This window comes from Seriola aureovittata, chromosome 9, assembly GCF_021018895.1.
Source record: "Seriola aureovittata isolate HTS-2021-v1 ecotype China chromosome 9, ASM2101889v1, whole genome shotgun sequence".
NCBI lineage: Eukaryota > Metazoa > Chordata > Actinopteri > Carangiformes > Carangidae > Seriola > Seriola aureovittata.
Window position 1 is genome coordinate 8,871,798 of NC_079372.1, and position 22,794 is coordinate 8,894,591.

General features: G+C 40.6%; 1 protein-coding gene across 1 annotated transcript; it reads right to left on the reverse strand.

Annotated features, from left to right (window-relative positions):
- Positions 1-638: 638 nt before the first annotated feature.
- prpf6 (PRP6 pre-mRNA processing factor 6 homolog (S. cerevisiae)) lies at positions 639-13,317 on the reverse strand. Its single transcript, XM_056385352.1, has 21 exons — positions 13,093-13,317; positions 12,382-12,544; positions 12,086-12,204; positions 11,860-11,938; positions 11,246-11,422; positions 10,602-10,730; positions 10,392-10,486; positions 10,133-10,289; positions 9,652-9,814; positions 8,677-8,795; positions 8,290-8,508; positions 6,809-6,931; positions 6,599-6,720; positions 5,508-5,646; positions 5,262-5,381; positions 4,162-4,338; positions 3,861-3,994; positions 3,243-3,334; positions 2,892-3,006; positions 2,612-2,738; positions 639-2,152 (listed from the first exon to the last, which is right to left on the reverse strand). The coding sequence occupies exons 1-21, from the start codon at positions 13,281-13,283 to the stop codon at positions 2,000-2,002; spliced, it is 2,913 nt and encodes a 970-aa protein (XP_056241327.1). The 5' UTR covers positions 13,284-13,317; the 3' UTR covers positions 639-1,999.
- Between the last annotated feature and the right edge of the window lie 9,477 nt (positions 13,318-22,794).

The window sequence follows — 22,794 nt, forward strand, 5'->3', positions numbered from 1 at the left end:
AAAGTATTTTTACACTTCTTCTGGTGAATATTCTATGACGGTGGCGGACAGACTTCCGATCAAGTGCTTCGTAATTTCCAACATCAACAAAGTCACTACTGCTCCGATTTCCTTCCCTGTCATGGATTGCTGACGCTGGGCTTAGGATTTCACCGAACTCCAGTCCGATCAAGTCGAGGAGAACCTCTGCAATCAATCATTTGCCTTCATCGTGTCGGTCTTGTTGGAAAGACGTGATACCGAGGAGGACCGGTGTGAAGAGCCACTGTAACTTGGTGGAGCAATTCTCCAAAGCGCAATTTCATTCCTTAAAGGGCATACATTTTCAGAGGATGGGACCTCTAGGCTATCGAGTGAGCTACACAAAACCAGTGGAAGTATGAAACGATGCTTGATGGTTGTAATGCCCACAACACGCAGTGACTCTAACCACTTTAAGCCAAGCCAAACCTGAGGTGACAATGACATCCCAGACAGGACCACCAAAGTGCTGACCGTGCGTGGGAACTGCATGGGAGTATTAGTGTGGGTAAAACTCCTGGACTGAAAGGTCAGGAAAACTGTGCACTCGGAAATAAATATGACATTCAAATCACAACAAACCACTTTACCATTTAACATGTTTAGGAAAAACAGGGAATTGTGCAATAAACTTTATTTGTTTATTGGACTCCTACAAAGTGTTTTTAAACACATTCAAGCCATCTGTGTAAAAAAAAGCAGATTGTTATCACCAACATGAGAAATCATGTAATAATTCCTGACAAAGAGTTTATATACACTGTCACATCTTGTTGAACAGACAGAGCCAAATCTGCACCTTTTACATATCCGCATTCTGTCCAGACAGAGACATATATTTCTCTCTTACAGTGTCTGCTGAAAGTATTCATTTCCATTTCTGCTTTCTCTTTTTCATGTTTATTCTTACACAATTTTCACACAACCACAGTGACTGTAATTTGAATTTTGACAACAGCAGAAAAAGAGACAAATGTCAAAGTGAAAAGGGATGAACAAATGAATCCACATTTTGTAAAAACATTGAACAGAATAAAGGACTGCCTGTAACCTTTAACCCACTTTACCATGACACACTTAAATCATTACAAGCGAATCAAATTATTATCAGATTAATATAAATTGCACGGCGATCATGTGTGTGAACTCCAAAAACCTGATGACAGTGACAGTATGTGCTGGTGGGGTGTGGTTTTTGGCATTTGAATCCAACACAACTGGCACATGCTGCTTATGCCTACCACAATCGAGAGTTTGTTCAGCAAGTAAACATGTAGAAACCTCGACTAACTGCCTGAAGGGAAGCGGGAGACTGGATCAAAAGAGGGACACTTTCATACTTACCCATGTTCTGTTTGGGTAAACAAAACAATTCACATTGCCATAAATCACAGTCTCCACCATGATGCATGGTGATAACATTATCATACTGTAGGCAGGTCCTGCTTCTAAAGGTTGAGGGTACAATGACTGTAGCGAAATGCAAAGAAATCCCAAAGGGTGACCTGCAGCAGTCTGCAGGAAGACTTGGGAGAAGGTTTACTTGCCAACAAGACAAAGACCTCAAAAATAAAAGGCAAAGCTACACAAGCTAAAAAATACTAACATGAATGCCCTGAAGTGGCTGAGTCCAAACCTCAGTCCTTCTGGAGGACATGGAAAATGTTGTTCACTGACCGGAAACTACAAAACCCAATGTTTTAATTGCTGCTGCTACATGTAAGGAATGATTTTGAATTTTATATTGCTACTTTCACTTTCCCTTTGACATTAAATCAAATTTTTTTTGTTGCCAAGTACAACTCTAATTTAAGTTTGTAAAACAATAAAAAGTTATGTATGAATCCTTTGTATGTTCCAGAGATTGCCAAGTCCAGATAGAAAACAACAGTTGAGTGTGTCCATAGCTGTTCCCTGTGAGACTTGTGACTGCCAGTCATCCAGGTGTTTTCAGTCCCAGTCCAAAATTTCCCCAGTCTCAGAATGTGTTCTTGATCTTGCTGGCTACCAGCGCTAAGATCTCTCCTGTCTTCTTCTGCCAGTTCAGGACGTGTTTGGACTCGGCACACCACAGCTCGCCATGGCGGGGCTCCGCATTTTCACAGCGCTTTCGCACCTCTTCCTGCTGTTCCTGATGGATGCAGAACAGCAAAGTGAGACACAGACACACAGACACACACACACACACACACACACACAGTTCTTGGTTGTGTTTATCATCTATCTTTATGAATGAGTAACAGCATTATGTATGGTGCAAAATAAGTTTGAGTGACAGCATTATGTATTCCTTGATGTACTCCACCAAAAACTTTTCAATAATTTTGACTCTTGTCCATCACATATTTTGCATTTTAACCATACACCATTTTTCAGTGGTAAATGATACAGTGAGAACAATGTATTGACAGCACATACCTCTTAGATAAACCAAAGTTGCATTAATTGAACTTACATGTGAGGGTCAAATGTGTCAATTAAATCAAACATTTAGTCATGACAATATTGCCTGATAATTAGCTGCAAAATCCAGCACGGACACACACAAGTCTCGTACCGAGATAAGGACAGACAATACTAAGATTGATACCTCTGTGCCATGTTGCAGCTCAAACTTGTAGAAGAGAGCCCAAGCATCTCCTAGGTCTGGCTCGATCTTTACTGTCCTGAGGAACCACTCTCTGGCTTTGGTGATCTTACGTTCACTCCAAAACAACCTGACATGTGCGCACAAGATTATTTGAAAGTTAAAAAAAAAAAAAAAATCACTCCAAAAGGTTAAATGCTAAATACAATGGAAAAACCTGCACAAACAGCAGAGCTTATTATTGAGAAGTTGAGTGGGATACAGTGAAAAGACATGGTCATACTTGGCAACAGCGAGCAGGACGTGGGGATCATGTTCACACTTCTTCAAAGCGTCCACACTCTTAGTCTTCCTCTGGGGCCTGGCCTCCAAAAACACAGCCTCAGCCCACAGGATACCTTTGTAGGAAGGGACAGGGAGTGGGGTGAAATGGAGAATTTGAGATTACAGACAGTGATACAAAACACAGAAAGTAACTGAAAAATTATCTTTTTTGTGTATAAAAAGGTCTATAACCTTAACACAGGAGTTTTTAAAATTGATTTTAGGACAGAATAAAATCCACAAACGTCCTACCTGCTGGGAAAAAAAAAAATAGAAAAGAGTTTTTCCAACAGCAACAATATATTCTCACCTGAATTGGGGCACTCCTGCAGGGCTTTGGCCATCAGTGTGTTGGCGATGTTCTTCAGACCAGCCCTGAACTCCAGCCTAACCGACTCCAACCTGGTTAATATGATCACATACACATAATTTTAGACGCGCAGTTGTACATGTCTGTCAGTTTCTTAGTGGTAGGTGGAGTCAAATTTGTTTTTAAGTTGATATCAATCCCAGTATGGGTTTCCTCTGCTGCATTTAAAGACGATAAGCACATTTAGCACATTGTCTAATGTACATGTTATCTAACAAAAAACATTTTCATTCTCCTTTTCTACAGAAAAGAATAAAACAATCTGTGAGTGGGCGTGTGCGCAAGTGTTCCAGTTTCTCCTTCATGAAAACCTTTCCTTCATGCAGCAAACTGAAAGGTTTCCCAAAGAGCCAAAGGCATGACAAGGAAGGAGAAGAGGGGAGGCACTTGAATGCCAAAGTAAATATCTTTAATTGCTCGGTGCACAATCAGATCTTTTGGATTATGCCTAATATACTATCCACACAGTTGACACATTGGAAACTAAAGTGCTCCCTCAAGCCACATCCTGCTTTTGTATTCAAGTGGCTTACCACACTTTGTAGTGTGTTTTCTCACCATAGCTCGGGGCTCTGGGGGTTCTTGAGTCGTGCCTTCTCCAGGATCGCTCTGGCTCTGGTCAGCTGTCCCACTCTCTCTTCAAGATGAGAGAGCAACAACCACAGGGCCACCGAGTGGGGACACTTTTTCAACTACAGCAACAAGCAAGACATAAACCACTTTTTAGAGTTATTGCTGAAACACATATTTTCATCAAAAACATGTATGAATAAAATGCCCATTAAAAGCTCTTTGCTGTTATTATTATACCTACACAAATCCCCCCCCCCCCCCCCCCCCAACACTTCCCCCACCTCACCCCTTGGTTATAGGCCTCTCTGGCCTTGTCCATGTTTTCACACTGCTCCTCTATCTGGCCTCTCATCATCCAAAGTTTTGGGAAGTCCTCGTAGTGTTTCAGGGCCTCGGTGCACAACTCCTGGGCAGCTTCTATGTTTCCCAACACCCACTCCAACTTCACTGACTTCATAAATACCTGTAGAGATTACAAACAAACACATGAACTGTTCAGCCACGGAACATGTATAAACAGGGCCCATGATCTTGTCTTTTAAATTCCCCTGGGCTTGTTGTATACTTGAAATACAATAGTATTGTTGGAAAATTATTTAAAATACTTGTATTCCAGCCCAATTTATGCAATGCAAATACCTTAAAGGCTGTCAAATGTATCAAATACCAACTTCCTAAGGCATAGCCTAAATGCTTAACTGCTTCATTAACATCATACACTTGTCTTATCTGACAGGGCAATCAGTACAGCCCACATTAAAGCAGGCCTTCTTAGTCATAGCTGACAGTAAATACAATACAGATAACTAAAGGGGGCACAGTCAGATAGACCTGATAGACACTAATAGTTTAAAAAGCACCGTTGACAGCATCTGTCAGCCTGAGTGCTGCAGACTGTTTTGAAATGAGGAAACCCAGCAAGCCTAAACCTGAGAAAAACAGCATGTTTGTAGAAGCTTCCTCGAGTACAATGCACTATTAATTTACTGTTAAACACAGGCTTTAAAGCAGAGAAGAATAAAACCTGATAATTCAGCCATTTGAAAAACATGGGTCAGGGCTCTATTTATTCCGGGATTACTTAATGGAAAACAAACTAACTGTTCTGGTACATAGGGTCATGGAAGGACAGTTGGAGAGTAAGAGGACACAACAGTTTAAAAATACTGATACACTTCCCCTGTGCAACTTAACAGCCAAAGAAGTTAACATCAAAACCTGAATGGGGAGACCAGTTTTCAACTTATTCCAGCAGATAAGTAGGTTTGTGCAGAGCAACTCTAATGAGAATTTTAAATAGGGAAATCTTTCTTTTGCTTTCCCAGTCTCTCTCTCACACTCACTCACACACACACAACAGACACACACAAACAAACACACACTCACCCTAGCTGTTGGGGCACTGCTGCGGGCCTTGGCCAGCAGTCGGCGGGCTCTTTCATACTCATTGTTCTCTGATTCCAGTTTGACAGCAGCAAGCCAGATCTCTTCACTGTTAGGGTTAGCCTAGAAAAATAAAAGGAATGTTTGGGTAAGAGGGAGAGAAACAGAGGAAAGGGTGAAACAGAGTTATACACAGGCTCGCATGGACAATACACGAACAAGTAAAAGTTTGCATAAATGTATCAACACCTGGAAGGCCAGAGCGAGGATACTTCTGGCTGCAGGCACATCCTCAGCCAGCCACTTGGACTTGGCCCCCATCAGCCAAAGGACCTCTGCCTTGGGACAATGAGCGACGGCCCTCTGGAGCAGGGCCTCCAAAGACTCCCTGAGAGAGAGGCAATGCGCCATGAAAGAGTAATGGATGGGAGGAACACAGTGATGAAGCAGATGGGAGGCAAAGGAGAGAAAAACAGAATGTTAAATACAGCAATTAATTAAAAAATTTAGAGACAAAAAATAATATTTTGAATAAGGGTGGGTGATCTTCTCAAAATAATTGTATACACAATCATGATCCACAATATGAATTGCCATCTTTCTTCCCAATTTTCCCCAAATTTTACAGATGAGAATATCCAGACTCAAACCAGCCTATGGACTTTACCATTTAAAACACAATATTGCATTTAAGATGCTGTTTTCAAAATGGTCATGTGCATCAGTGTCTTAAACCCCATGTTGTCCATAGCTTTTAATGGCACTATATCCTTAGCTACATAGGATGTGACCACATGCGTCACATCTTTCCATCTGCTTTTATCATATTTTTCTATGCGTCGGTCAATGGTAACTGTGGTAATGTTTCTGGACCTCATGAGATACAGATGAGTGGGTTTCTACTGACCTGAGTGAAATACTTAGCATGTTCATTCAGCTGCTTCCCATTAAGGTGGTTAAATGGATTTGTCGTAATAACATCAGAAGTGCCAATCACGCAGACCATACAGTTTAGAAATAACTTTGCTTTGAGAAATATCTGACCGTGCATAGCTGTTGAATTGTTTTTGCAAATATGTCACGCATGAAAGATAACCTATGATAGAGACACATGATATAATTTGGCCAATCAGCACAGCCATCTAGCAGGCAGTCATTCTGTTGGTTTGTGAACCTTGTGTGGATCCACATTAATAGGGCATGAGCACAGTTGGTACAATGGTGAAATGTCATGATCTCTAAGATTTACTTGAAAGTAGATTGTGGACGTCTTCAAGATCAATGACGATATAAAACTGTCAGATCGCCCACCTCTAATTTAGTAAACCAAATCTGGTCACCTGGTGCCATGGTTCTTCTCAAAGTAGGCAGCTCTGAGCCAGACACTTTTTTTACTGGGGAACACCTGCAGGGCATGGGCATAAATGGCCCTGGCACACTCCAGCGCTCCATGGGCCACACACTGAAACATAAGAGACAAGCATCTCAGTTAAGTTAAACTCTGACAGCAAATGAGGATGTGAAGGAGCTCTGAATATGTTGGTACTCACACTCTCTGCATCCTCCATCCAGGTGTGTTTACGATCCTCCTCCTCAATGCCAATCCCTATGACGGCCCTTATCACGGCCTGGCAGGTAGCGACACTGCCTGCTTTGTCACACTCCTCTGCATCCTGCAAGACAAGAAACCTTTAGGAGTAAAGAGATTGTGGGCAGGTCACAGACGTAGAATGCAAAAGGTTAAGCAACAAACTACTGACCACAATAGCAGATCAGCATTTTCATAGGAATGATGGAGCCATTTACATGGAAATATTTACACACCTGATATGTCAGATCCATGTAGATGACTTACAGTTTATAAGAAGTCATCTGTACAGATGATTTTTGTGGGAAGAGCAAGGGACTATCTCAGAGTCTCTATACATAATTATTCTTGTAAGAACTGCCAAATCCTGTCATTTTAAAGTTCATCTGTTGCTTGTGTTATGATGTGTGTATTGGGAAATGGCCTTGATAAACCTACCACATTAACCACACTTTGCCAGAGGTAGAAAAGGCTAGGTAGTCATGGAAATGAAGAGAAACAATGTGAGGCCTAGGATTGCAAAACAACTTAAGTGCACTAAACAAAATGTCAGTCACAGTTCTGGCGTGTATTCTTCTGCTCCCAGATAAAATAGCAAACAGCTTTTCCAAAGTATGCTGGCATGCTATCAGAGCTAACAAAAACATGACTCAGTCTCTGCTTTCTCAACATGAAGATTTAAAGATACATCATTCATTTATTCACCTTTTAATTTACAGGTTTATTTCATTTTATCAAATATATAATCAAAGAATTAGCGACTTAAGTGACAAATCCCAATGGTGTGTTCATCAGCTGATCATAATTAAAACAGTAGGCTGGATTTACTCCAGTGTTTACAAACATTACTGATGTATTTGTTAACAGCATAAAAATGTTAAGTTAGTTTGTGTTTCTGTGCTTCTCTTAATTTGACCAAGAAATATCTTTTTGAAGAACTCATTATAAATACTTCATTGTCAATGAGTCATAAAGATAAAGTAACTAAGCTACCAATTTATTAGTCACTTGTGTACAATCTACTCCAGACCAACACAATAGTTATGCAACACATCCCTTCTTTGTGAAGCTTTCTAAGGTTTCATTTTTGCTGAAGTGTCACAGAGATGTTGACTCAGCATTACAAAAATTCCTCAAGCTGTCTTTTGTGGTGGTTTTAACTGGGCAGCCTTAAATTGAAAGATGTTTCCGATATCCTGCCCATTTCCATTAACATGTGGTGTATAAGTGATGCAGTTTTAAAAACACATTTCAATACAATCTGTCCGCTTTTAACTTGAAGAGTTTCTATTTTGAAAGTACATACATTTTCTTTTATGGCCTTAGGGAATGCATTTATTTGTTCAGTGCATTGTTCAACCAACATCTTTCCTGCAGGAAACCTCTCTCCCTCTCCCTTCCTCTCTATGAATTCAAAGAAATGACGAAGCTGCAGGCACACACCTGTATCCATTGCTCTCTGTTGATCTCCACGCCGTTGGCGTGTAGAGAAGTGATGGCTCTGTCAATGATCTTGTCCACCATCTGAGTGTTGCCATTGGCCTCCTCCAACTTGGCAGCAGTGATCCAGATATGACGATCAGTGGGAATGTTCTCACGAGCTTTGTTCAGGACACGACGGGCATTCTCGTATGTCTCTAACCGAGCCAGTGCCAGCCACAGCTAAAGAAGACAGACAGAAATTGTTAGACATAGAGGTTGGTGCAAGGGTTCATTTTGTAGCATTGCAGTGTGTGGCATCCTGTTAATACTTTATGTTTCATGTTGGTAGAAAAAAAACAAAAAAACAAAAACAAAAAAACAACTGAAATGACTGCAAGAGTTGCGTACCTCCACACTGGTAGGACAACACTCCACAGCTCGGCTAAGCATGATTCTGGCATCCTCTGGCTCCTCCAGCTCAACAGCTGTCTTCCACAGTCGAACTGACTTGGACACATTCTCCAGGGCTACATGGGTAACAATTACACAACTGTTAAGGCATTTCATTGAAGCTTTTATTATGAGTAACTGACAGTATGTGAGGTCTGTGTGTTGCTCAAAGCAATAAACTAACTCACAAATATTTAAATCCTTGAATCCTGTTGTAACAGACAGTTTAATACTGACAATACACTGACCTATATTTACACTGGTAGGAATGAACACACAACAGGCTTCACTGAACACACAAGCAGTGAATACAACACAAGAAAAACAAATACTAAGCAGCATAATCTGCAATAGCAGTATAGTTCAATAGAGTCTGGGTGGGAAGGAAGAGTATTGTGTGTAATGGAGATAAGCACAGCAGAGGCAACTGAACATGTAGAGGCGGAGAGACCTCTTCCACAGAGGAAGCTTCCCATCCATCTCTGTCACTGGGGTATGCTGCTGGGAAATATGACTGTGTGTATGTGCATGTGTGTTAGGGCATTGACTCCATGGTTCAAATAGGGTGCCTGGCCTTGATGAAAAGCCAGAACCACAGCTGCCAAATGTAACTGTTATGAAATCTTTTATGCAATATTACATGTGCAGGGAGTGAGTAGTTTTGTGTGGGTGCTTATAATAACACAAAGGACAGATTGAGACCGGTTGTGAATTTTTGTCCTCCAGAAATTTGTGTCTTCCAGGAAAATCTAGTATTCATTCATGCAGGCAGTGCTGGGAAATAACAACATAACAGCAACATGTCTCTTCAAAACTTTCCCTTACAGCCTTCTCACAATCTGACGATGGATACAAAGAGGAGAACCAGATAAAAGCATTACTTAAGTCTTTCTTAAATCTGTCTTTACAGGTGATAGTGCATGACAGCCTTACCCTTCCTGAGGACTCGTTTCTTGGCCCTGACGTCTGTCTCCAGCTCTGCAGCTCTGATGTAGATGCGGACAGACTGTGGCAGGTGGCGGACAGCCTGGGCTACCACAGCTTTAGCTGTGTCACCAGGCTGAAGTCGGGCTGCCTCCAGCCACACATCCTCACTCTGGTGGGCAGAGTAAAACACTTATAGCAATAGGAGGGCAAGGAGCATTTTCCTTGACCTAGTTAAGCAGCATTATTGTGTCATCAAATTAAGTAGCTGGAAGTGTGAACTGAAATGCCTGTTGTTTTATACAATCAGCAATGCTATTGTTGTTGATAATGTTATATGCAGTATCCATTTTTACATTAGATATCATAGGTTTAACAAACCAACGAATCAACTTCACTACAGCCTATAGTCTGGATGAGCTAATGATAGACATCTACTTGCGCATGCACAGACCTTAGCCGATTTACTGTACTATCCATCATCCTTTACCTTAGGACACATCTCTGTGCCTTTCATGATCAGGTTCCTTGCCACCTGCAGTTTACCAGTCACTTCCTCCAGCCTGGCAGAAGCAATCCAGGCAGGCGGGTGATGGGGATTGGTCTCCCTCACTGATTTCAGCAACAGGCGAGCCTTCTTAATGTCACTGGACATGAGGAGCCAAAAATAAACCATCAGACACACACAAAACAACTTATTCTTCAAACATGTCATCTAGGACCTTCTGGTGTCCCCATGGTATCTCTACCTGATGTCCCCTCCATGTGTGGGGATCATTGAGTTGAGATCTGTCAGGTAACCCTTAGGATCCACCACTGTCTGTCCGCTCACCGAGTCAGACACCTGAAGACAGATAAAATGCCGACATGCAGAATAAATAAATCAGAATCACAACAGCAAAGAATTAATCGTAAAACAAGGTAAAAGTGAAAGGGACTGAGGATGAGGCATCAGTTACCTGACTAAGCCTCATGTCCATGAGTGTGTTCCTGGCCTGACCAATTTTCCTCATGTCCAGCTCTCCTGTTCCTGGTGTCATCAGACCAGGGGTCATACTTCCTGGATAAGGGGTGTTCAGACCTCCCAGCTAGGGAAGAGAAGAAATAATTATAAAGGAGAAGAGCATTTTAATCTCTGTGAAAATTCTGTCATGACATGTTGAAAGGGCTCATCATATGACACTTTTCCTACCACTGTAAATGATATATGTGAAAGTCTGAGCAATCGCTTTCCTATTCCACAGACCCACATATACAGAGTAGAATATTCATAATGATAAGTTAAAATTTGAAAATGAAATAACAACACAACACAACAAAAACTGCAGGCACAGTCATTTTAAGTGTCTATAGAGGTCATGTGATCAATAAGCAAAAATATTTGTCTGTTTCCTGTAACAACGTAGATGTCCACTGAGATTCCATGAAAAAAGGAGCATTTTCAAACTGCATTAAGCTGTACAGCTAAAGTGTTTTGTTTGTTTGCAGCAAGATATTGTGACTCCTGCTGGTGCAGACTGAAACTACATCATATAATTCTTTGATGTGTGTGTTTTATGTGAATGTCCACAGGAAAGGTATTTGTTTTTGCATGCATACTGACCCCTTGCAGAGGGTCAACAGTGGTGTGGTTCTCTCCGGTCTGCAGATGTTTGGAGAAGAAGCTGTCTGGGACAGGGGTGAGTTTTTCATAGCGAGGATTCCTCTGGCGTTTGTTCCTTGCATCTCCCACCTCAGGGATGCTTAGCCACTCTTCTTCTGACACCTCTGCCAACTTCCTCTGTGACAAGATAGTAGAAAGGGAGAATAAAGAAATCACTTTGGACTGTCAGGAATGTGATTTCAAACATATAGTAATGTATTGCAGTTATATCCGGAAAACCTCTACAGTCCAGTTATGATCATTTACACAGTTATAATATAACTTCAAATTACAAATCCACTGTGGGTAAAAAAAAAAGATTTTACGCTCCACCCGCTTCAGCTTAAGCAACAGTAATGACTCCAGCTGGATAATCTCGACATGTCATGGTGGTTAAGCTTAAAGTCATGTTGTTTTCCTATTCTTAAACAGTATAACATGGAAAAATATAGTTTACACCTGACGGGGACAAAATATTTAGGCCCTAAAATATTTAGAGTCAGATGGAAGAAGATTGGGTGATTTTGGGTGGAAAAGTAGGGCAAAAGTTTGGCAAACCATGTGCAATTTTGTACCTTTAGATCTGAAAACTGCTGCTGGATTTTGGGTCGCTCCATACGATATTTCTCTATTTCTTCCTTTTCTCTCAGCTCCCTGAAAATACACAAGACTTCAAAAATTACACTCCCATGCACTATCAATAGCACAGGATGTACAACATATATACAATGAGTAAAGTGTGGGAGGGTTATGATATCATGTTAAAACTCAGAAGAGAAAATAGACCATTTTTATTGTGACCTTCTTTCTTTGCGTCTTTCATCCATCCTTTTATCCAGTGCTGCATATATAGCATCCGCTTCTTCGTCGTCTTTCTCATAGGGCCCACTGGAGAACAAGCTACCAGCATATCCATTAAACTACAAGACAAAGGGTAATATAATGTGATATGCAAGACAGAAGACGTCATGTAATCCTTAATATACTCAGATTAATGGTATGGTCAACTTTGAATTTTGAGTGCACAAATTTCCATTCATGATATATGCAACGGATTATTATCAATTACCAGCCAGAGACAATCCAGTCATAAGTACCTCATCATAATTGGTGTCGTTCAGATCTTCATCATCATCGTCCTGGTTCTTTTTCATTTGGTCCCCAACTGTCCTCTTCCCTGGAGGTGCATGTCGGTCATCCACTGGATCATTGGCATCCCGAGCAGGACCAATATCAGATCGGGTGGTGAAACCAGTTGCACTGAAGAGGACCAGTCATTTCAGATGTTACCCAAATAAACACTGGGCATATGACTCATGATGAGCATATGCACAGGGGAAGTTCAATTAACAATTTAACAACCTTATCTAAACTTTAGAGCAATGTTTTGATCATTTTATCGCTTTGTAGAATTAGATCATACAGGCTTGTCAGATTCTTGTAGTGGATCTACCAGTAAATTAACTGTATTAAATGTTAGGGTATTATTTGTATGGCACATGAAACACATAACTTATCATCTAACTATAACGCTATCACCATTTTTAGATGGCTTTATCTGACATTTTGAGGAGGAGGTCATCAAATCAGTACAGCCACACTTAACAACGTGCTAATATCATTGTTCATGTAACTAACTACTGTTATGTAGTAATAATGAGTAATTGATGTTACGATGTCATTTCCCTTCTGTCCAGTTGCAAACATGAGTGTGTTACAACGCAGGATAGGTTTGCTAAAAAGCTTACTTCCATCAAACAGACAAAACTTAGCTTGTTAGCTAGAGAGCTGTTAGCAAGCTAGCTCACCCTCTGCCGAGACCGGGAACGTAGCCCAGCGGAGCGGGCATCCCCAGGAACGGCTTCTTCTTTTTCCCCATGAGTGGAGAGGCGAGGGGCATAATCGGGGGCCCGCCGGTAACCCCCGCCGCCCCGGTGCCTCCCGCAGATGCTTTAGAGGTAATTTTAGGCGCTTGTTTAGCACTAGCGCTTGCCATCATTGCAACGACGAGGACGCTCAAAGCCGGATCAACAACATTCGCACTTCCGTTCGACCAAACAGCGGCGCCGTCCTTCTAGAAATATCCGTTGGTGTTTGTGACAGCGCCCCCACAGGACAGATGAGTTACTGTCTATTTTCTTTTCTCTCATGTTATCTTTTCAGTTCGAAGTTGTTGCTGTGAATCCTATAACATGGTCATTTTGTCCTCTCGCTGTATGACTGTGTGATTGAAAATGTTTCTTCAGAATGTTTATTACATTTCATGCTGATTTCAGTTGTTCACAGAAGCCACAGGAGGGCGCCACATCCTGACAAATATCAGACCTATTGAAATATTGTGTTTAATCAAATTTAAAGTAGGATTTATAGATTGATCTTCCTAATGGGACTCAGCATTTTTCCATTGAGTTAATGTCAGTGTCCACATTTGTAAGTAACATCATACAATGTTTGCATAAAATACCCACAGAAAGAACTTCTCCCTGATTTTCTCTTTTTTCTTTATTTTTCCCCTTTTCTTTCTTTTTTGTGTGGTATTTGTACTTTACTGTAATATTCGCATAATTCCTTTTCTTAAGGGCACAAGTAAACAGCATAATATGCTATTTGTCCTTTTTATGAGACAATTTCTTCCCTTGACTGAGTATCATAAATGGACTCGTGACCCCAGTCATGGTATATACACAGCTGACATTTGTTTAAAGAAACAACTATGCCCTGAAGGTTGCATATTGCCCAACTTCAATGAACCTTCCCATTTTTCATTTTCTCTTGGGCTTTTCATTTTTGAAATGATTAGTATGTGCTCCATAGTAAAACCATTTTATTGGATCTTAACTGAAGCACACTTTACTCTGTGCAACAGCAGTTAATAAAATAATGAAACTGACTGCAGGCCATTTTCTTAGAAAGGATATTTACCTGCATAGATTCAATTGAGCCATACACAGTGATTTCAGTGTAGTTCTGACAGACATGTGTTAGTGTGTTACAGCAATAACTTGACTAACAAATGTTAGAGACTGAGAGTCTGTATTCAAACATGAGACTGGAGACTGCAATAAAATTAATTACATTCTAACATGACATTTCTGGGTTTCATCCCGTGAGATGAAGTGAGACCATATATCAATTAGCTTCAATCACGTTTAACTTCACCCATCCATAGTCTGAGCCTTGGCCCAGCCCTTTACATTTTTCTTCATTTACATCGCCTGCAGGGCAGACATTATTTCACTCCTGGGAGAAGATGTTATGATGAAAATGGACTGTCAGGCACATTAGAGGATATATAGCTCACATAGCCGAGGACCAATTTAAACATGAAGTGCAACTCAAACCTTGATTTCATTCAGTTATTGCATTGCATTGCTTCTTTTACTTTCCTATGATTATGTCAATGATCATTTCATTTTAGTTCAGTGATTTTTATGATCACATATAATATGCAGCTTGAATTCACACTACGTTTTTTTGCAATAAGGGAAAGGCAGTCAGAACAGATTACATGTCTGCATGATCATCACAGTACTGACTACCAGATGAGTGATTCAGGTCAGTCTCTTTAGTGATAGATAAATCATTAATTATACTGGCCAATATTAACAATGAGAAAGTCCTTCAAAGCCTGGTCCAAGCACGCACATAGTCAGTCTGATTTGCACAAGAATGCATTTACCTCTGCTGTGACTATAACAACAATGTTACATCCAAATGGCTAAAATTGGAAATTCCACATAAGGTGACAACCTGAATTTGTATAACAAAAGTGTGATTTCATAATCATAAACATAGTCAGAAGGAATCCACCAACCTCCACCACACACATACAGGCAGGAGCGCATTAAAATCTGAAATTGTGGTGGCAGTGGCAGCAGAAGATAGCTGATATCTGCTTGGGGGTTGTGAAGGCAGACTTAGTAACTGTGGTCTCGCCTAAGCTTGTACTATAATCATTCCCTTTGATGTGCTGCCATAAAACATTTGGCAATGCTTCCTGTAAATGCAGCTGTGAGCTTGAAACAGTGTCTAAAATGGAGAAACTAGTTTATCTGCATTTGTTATAGACAATTTGGCATCATGATAGAGAAGACTAAAAGGGACTGCTGTCATTGTTGACATTGATACTGAGTTATTTATAGAATGTTTTACATTTGATTTTGCACTGAAATAATTAGTGTGATTTGTTTATGTGAGCAAAGCTGAAAGACAATAATTAAGTAGCTCATTCTATTTTTCAACAAAGACTAATCACTTCATTTGGATAGAATTGCATTTTGGATGAGGGAGGTTCACAAAATAATATCCCTCATTTTGTGAATAATATTTTAATTTGAAATATGGTGATAAAGTGATATGAGAAAATGTATGATTGGTGAATTGAACTGTGTTATAAACAAGCCAAATTATACTGTGTCTATTTCTGTGCAAGCGTACAGTAATCTGCATGTTTCTGCATGCTTATCTATTCATGTGTGTGCTAGTTTGCATGGGTGCATGGGTCCATTTAATCTGTTTATTCAGTGCATATTACATAGGATGGAGGGGAGCACAACTGTCCTAACAGATGTCCACAATGTGATAATAAATGTACAGAATGTAGCTGGAGCTGCATGGATGCAGCAGAAGAAGTCTGTAGGATGATACCAAGAACTAAAAGGTCAAATATCCCAGCAAATAACATCATGTCCCATTAATGGTCCTCTGATTTAGAGTAAGCTGTAGTTTGCAAGAAAGATGCACAGGGGGGTGATATGTCAAGATAACAGGTTTATTGATATACTTTCATGCATCACCTAAAAACACACACCTACACACACAAAGAAACGCAGACACATCATTCACACTGCCTGAGCTGCATTGTGAGTTAATTTTAGCTCATTACTTTCAACAATACAATGTGGGCGAAGAAGAAGAAAGAAAAAAAAAGAAAAATAGGACACGGACATCATCATTTTTCACTATTACACACACATGCTAAACTCAATTACTGTCTCTTAGCTGAAAGCAGTCTATGTGCACAAAGCCTGACTTCATACGTATAAGAGAGTCCTGCAAGGACTAATGATTTATTTAGCAATAATTACTAATTGTGTATCATTCTGAAACAAAGCAAAGTGTCCTTGTGAAAGGACAAAAGTAAATTGCTATTAGGGCCTTCCTTTAGGAGTGGCTAACCAGAGTCGTTTTGGGCAACAGATGCTCAAATGGAATTTCATTGATCCACTGAGCTTAGTGTGACAACAAAGCTTTGAATAAGGACAGTCTGGTAATTAGTCTAGGGCAGGATCTGAGAAATTGTACAAAGGAGAAAAAGATGGTGGATTTTGTGTTGTGAATACTAATGCACTAACAAATGTGACATATGTGCATTGTGGGTCAATCACATTGGAAATGCTTCATTAGCCTAATTGCCAGGTAAAGAAAAGAACCCTTCCACTCCTTAAGCAGCACTAAGGTCACCTTGAGTCTGTGGGTGAGGACTTGTATGGTAGAGACTTTCAGAAGCACATGCAATAACACCACACTCAGAGCGATGAGGAACGGTTGATGTATTCTCAGTGTGGGAGAAGAAAGGAGAGCCAGTGAATGATATTTTTCACATTAAAAGTCTGACAGCTAACATGATCCAGTGTGGAGTTGATTTGTTTCCGAGACAGCTGAGCAGACAAATGAGATTATTGACTGAAGCTGTTATCCTGACCTGTTGTTTGAATGAGTCTGGTATTTGGCTGCCTTACTTTGACACAATGGATGACACCGTGACTGCACTCAGTTTTCTCTGACCCTGTCTTTAGTGAGAGGAGAGGAGAGGAGAGGAGAGGAGAGGAGAGGAGAGGAGAGGAGAGGAGAGGAGGGGGGAGGAGAGTGCTAAACTCCCTAAGTTTTGACAGGTATGGATGGCAACACACAGATACATGGAGTGGAAGAGACAGGACAAGAGAGAAGCGATGAGTGGGTTTCAAATAGAAGTAGGGAGGGAGTGACGAGAGAGAGAGAGAGAGAGAGAGAGAGAGAGCGAGAGAGAGAGAGGCTGAGCATCCTGCTTCACTCAGACGTATGAAGCTTGGACTCTTTCCAATCAGAATCATCCCAGAGGACCCAACACAAAGAGGTCTTTGTATATATAAAGATGACATGAATATCACTGTCCTCTTTATCTGCCATTTTATGTCACAAAATCTGTCTTAACTCATTCAGGGCACAATGTATTTTTTGATAATTGATCAAATGTTCAGTTCTCTGAATTATGAAGATAATAAACAGATTGTGAGGAAGACGAATCAAACAAAATAATGTTCCAGTATATTAAACTATATTTTCTACAAATTTACTAACTTTCTAAGTGTACGTATATTTCATGTTGGTAGAGGCAGAGAAACTAGTTGTGCTACATAAATGGAAAGTACTTATGTTGTGTATTTTGTTTATAAAGTTGTACCTACAAGATATGTTGAAATTTATTGAAATGATATGATGTAATGAAATGATTAATTAGCCAATCCCAGGTGACATTATGTGAGAGGCAGGATACACCCTGGGCAGGTTGCCGTATCACAGGGCTGACATAGTCAACAACAGTCATTGACGCTCACTTTCTCACCTATGGGTGTCAACTGAGGTTCCAACCCAGAGCCCTTCAGGGGTTGCTGTTTTCATTGGATGTGGTTTTTAGTATTTATTTTTAGGTTGGGCCTGTGTCTACTCTAAGCAACGCAGTAAGACACTGATGAATACAAAAAGTAGTATCAGTATTTCTTTACCTACTTTGCAACTGTGACCATGTTTTTTCTGAGTCAGAAGTTTTCACTGTTTGGCTTCAAAGTCTGAAATGTTCATCCAGCCCAGTTTACAACTACAGGACATCCAAACTGTTAAAGATAGAGATGGGTTAAAATTAAAGTGAGGTAAAGGAATAACCAACATAAATGATCATAGTGAGAGGACAATCATCAGTGCTCCTTGTCATAGATTCTAAAAGTCTCGTGTACACTACTGGAGGATGTATTCCCTAATTTGGTGATGGTGATGGAGAGTGATAGTCCCAAAACTCCCACAGCTGTTCAACAGATGACTTCAAAGGATATAGCCTGTGATTCACTGATCATTTTCATATTAATCAAACCATCCTCAAAGAGATCACACTCATCAAGGCAGAAATGTTTCATCATAAGATAAAGGTGATCATTCACAATACATTTGTATTGATTTGCAGTGACTCTTTTCTCTGAAGAGGCAAGTTGATCGTGCCGGGAAACTCTTCTGACAAGGAGGCTGTGAAACATATTAAGGACTCTCTCACTCTCTTACTCCGTGACACACATGCCAACATACACATGGAGCATACAGATGGATTGCAAACCAGATAGATAAATAGATTTGCTTCCTGTCATAAGCTACTTTTGGGGACAAATGTCAGACTAAATACCACTTAATTGGGAAAAGATGATTTTTGGGTCAATGGTTAAGTATTGAAAATTAATTTTTATATTATGACCTCTCGGCCAAATAGTAGGCATGGGCACACAGCCTTGATTGTTTAAACCCTTTATATTCCCATTACATTGCGTATCAGTGTGTTTCTTGGTCCAGTTTACCATGGATGGTATACTGGACCTCAATTATCTGTCCACCTTTGAGGCTCCGGAGTAAACTCAAGCAGCCCAGAACTATTAATTATCATCCTTTAGAGTGGTTAAGGTTCAGGTTAAGGTTTACTGTTAGGTCTTCAGGAAATGAATGCAAGTCTATGTAACAAAAGTGACAAATATAAGGTGTGTGTGTGTGTGCATTTGCGTATGTGTATGCTTGTGTGAGAGGTAGATAGAGAGAAAGAGAAAGACAGGTTTTGTGTTTGCACAGGTCAGCCTCAGACACTGTCTCTTACTCTGTGGTCATTTGCATAAGAGTGAGGTCACTGTCAGAGAGTGAGTGGAATGAGAATCACTCCCCGTCCCTCCCCTTCACATACATATATACACATACACACCACACATACAGGAGTACAAATACATCACACACATACACACACACACACACACACACACACACACACACACACGCAAGAGGCAAGAGGTGATGATCAGGGAGTGGCAAAGAGAATATATCTCTCAAATAGGTTCTGTCATCTTTTGCTCCACATGCTGAATACATCCAGAGAGGGGACACAGCTTTCAAAGGAAGGCTTTCTACAATATGCACTTAGAATTACAAAAAAACTCCCCCAGGTCTCTGATTAGGAAAACAGCTCAGGGCCAGAACTTAACACTATAAAGTGGATTCCTCTCTATCATCTGCACTCATCTCAGTGGAGTAAATAGCTTCCTGTGGGAATTCATTAGATTGCTTTCACTTTCACCTGAAAGAGCCCTCCTTTTCAGATCAGATTAAGTACAGGCAGAGGAGAACTCTTATGTTCTATTGAAAACCATCCTCTTTGAATCTTTTCTGTTTCTGAGAATTTAGATGCACCAAAGGTTGGTCCGGTCTTCTCTTTTCTGTTCTATTTGGCACCATTATTTTTCTTTGCCAACCCAGGGACAGCCATTCAACATGACACCGGCTTTGGCGAAGCTTGATGCCACACTCCGGAATCAATAGCTCCTCTATGTCTCTTGAGAAACTGCTCTCTCTCTCTCTCTTTGAAAAGAGCTCCACCACAAGCTCAAGATGTGCCTTATGGTATCGGTCACAATCTGGCTGTGTGCAGTAACAAAGATATCCTTTTTTTTTTTTTTCATTACAGATGTTTTCAAAAATGTCTGTTTGTATCTATACTGTGCGTGTGTGTTGCACTGTCACAGCAAAATGACAAGGGTCTCTTGGCATGAGCAGGACAGGCCATATGTGATGCTGCAACACAGAAGATTAAAGTTTAATAGCATCATCTGTTACTGATATGATGTAATGCATAGGCTGTATGGAGAGACAAACATTCTCTGATTCCCCATCTCCCCCGCCGGCACATTTGCTTATCACCCAGAAAGGATGCTTTAACCCAACTCTCAGTGGAGACTCCTAACCACAGAGTAAGGAATGAATATATATACAGAGCAAAGATTTTTCTATTCCCCTGAGCGCCGATTCCCTCACGTTCATCTCCACTGTGCCACAAAACACTGAACAAACATTTCTTTCCACAACAGTTTTCTCATGTTTTAGCTGCTGTGTTTCTGCCACCTGACACCCTATGGGCCAGCATTCAGCACGTCTTACCCCTTGATCTCTGCAGGTTCCAGTCTATTCATTATTCACTACACACTGACCACCCTCTGAATTAAAGATAGTACATGCTTTGACTGCTTAGTTTTTTCACGGGGACACACATTAGCACACTTCTAAATTAAGCTCTGTCTCTGAGATTACGAGTGGGTGCGTGCAAATGAGTGTCTCTGCATGTGTGTGTGTGCCTATGCGCATGGGAAAGACAATGAGTGTAACGTCATGTATAAATCTGTATGAGTGTGTATGTGGGGGAGTGAGTAGTGCTTTTAGTTCCAGTCAGCATGTGTTCTGGTGAAGCCCTGATGGACCAGCTAGTCCTTTGTTCCGTGCTGTTCACACTTTGATGATCCAGTGCCTGGGCTTCGGGGAGGGCCCTCCTCTTCCAACACAGACTGATGCGCTGTCTTGAAGTCTTTCAGGGACATATCTCTAACCCTAACCCTGTTCTACAAAAAAAAGGAGAAAAAAATGAAAAAAAGCACTGGCGCTGAGCAGGCTGCATGCATCTGAATGCCAGCAGAATCAATTAGCCGGTTATGTTGTGAGAATACATTGACAAAGATGCGTTCACAACCTGCTCCCAAATTCTCTGCTTTGAAGCGAAAGCTCGACTTTTTGACGGGCAAATAGTGGCTGACGTGGGTGTCTACTGGGGAACAGCTGTTTTTAGGCTTTTCTGCAAGCATCCAGTGGATCTCCTCCTCGTGTCTGTTCCTGGGTTCGTGTCTTTTTCTGTGTGTTTGCATAGATGGTAGCCCACACATGCTCTCAGCTTTTTCTAGTGTTTCAATGAAGCTCCTAATCTTAAAGGGGCAATCCACAGCTTTTACACAAAAAAGTCAGTATATTTATCTTGAGGAGCACTATTCAATATGTAAAAACAGTTAATATGATGTCTTCTGTAGCTCTGGACTGACTAACCGTCATGATGTCGTCAGGGTTGTCTCAGGTTGGGCTTGAGAGTTCAAACTACCAACATAAAGCGTGTGTACAAACTGAGGGCGTCAAGTTTGACAAACGAGGCAATAAGGCTAAGTATAATTAAACACCATCTATTTAGGATCCAATGATTTGAAGCTTGATAAAAGTCTCAGCTTCTGCTGCTTCAGTTTTGACCCTTGTGCTTTACAAATTGTATTTGTATTTGTTCCCCATATTTAAGGAAGTGCAATACTACATTCCAGTATGTTACAGCCTGGATCTTAGCCCACTCTCATATTTTTGCCTTTTATGACAAGACATAACAACATTTTAGCCTACTCACCACCTCCACTGTAGAGAATTGGGAAACTTTTGAGTCAAGCACAAGCCGCCTACAGCTTTCAAATAAATAAATAAGAGAAATCATTTTAAACATTTGCGTCTGAGCAAACAGAGAAAGCTGCGTAGCACAGCTGAACCATATTGTCAACTTGCTGGCTAATTGTCCTGCTCTATTCATGAATGCATGCAGGTTTGTTTATGTTACCCTGAGATGGAGCGGACGCTCACTTCTGATTTAGCTTGTTTGCCTAGAGAGGAAGTATTGAATACAAGACAGTGGTTTGTGGCTGCAAGTCTGCAAATTGCAAAAAAAAAGAAGGACAATGTACACATAGTGCTGTTTTCATTGCTGCCACTACATAATAAAGGAAACCCTTACAGAGTCCCAGGAAACTACTTCCTCTGTTTACTTTCACTCAAAGACAAATGGTGTTTAGGAAGATTTCTGTCAGACTGAAGTTTGTTTTGTTTTTGGAAATCTGGGAGGCCTGTGCTCGTTATCAACATTGATCTTACGGTGGTATAATGGAGGTGGTAAGATTTTAGACAAGGACAAAAGTCAAAAATAGTCAAGACAAAAATAGAACAGTTACATGTGAAATGTAAATGTGGACGGAGGGAGCAGACACATTTACTGATATACTGACACTCATATGGAAGTTTCTTTGTATTCTTTGTGTGGTTCTGTTGCATCACCGGCCATAGTTTTAACTCAGTGACTGTATCATACTCACCAATACACTAAAATAAGTCCGTGTTATGTAGAGTACAGTATATGGTAAGTGATGTTATGGTTGTGGAATTTTGTTAATTTAGGTGTCAATTCATCAAAGGAATCATATTGGGAGGTAAGATCAAAATTTCATACTTTTTTGAGATATTTTTTTAATCAAAAAGAAAAAAAAAAAAAGATCCCAAGTGATGAGAGCCTCTATTGTAGCCTGTGGTTGCCATAATAATAAAATGGGGCGTGTGAGTGTGTGTGTTTGTGCATAAGAGAGAGAGCGAGAGAGAGAGAGTGA

Bases quoted from the DNA above. Each gene is read 5' to 3' on its own strand.
- prpf6 (XM_056385352.1), bottom strand. From the start codon at position 13,283: ATGATGGCAAGCGCTAGTGCTAAACAAGCGCCTAAAATTACCTCTAAA. The intron at 9,815-10,132 runs GTAAAGGATGAT...TCTGCCCACCAG, and splicing joins GCACAGAGATGTGTCCTAAG to AGTGAGGATGTGTGGCTGGA. The intron at 8,509-8,676 runs GTACGCAACTCT...TGTCTTCTTTAG, and splicing joins GTTGTCCTACCAGTGTGGAG to CTGTGGCTGGCACTGGCTCG.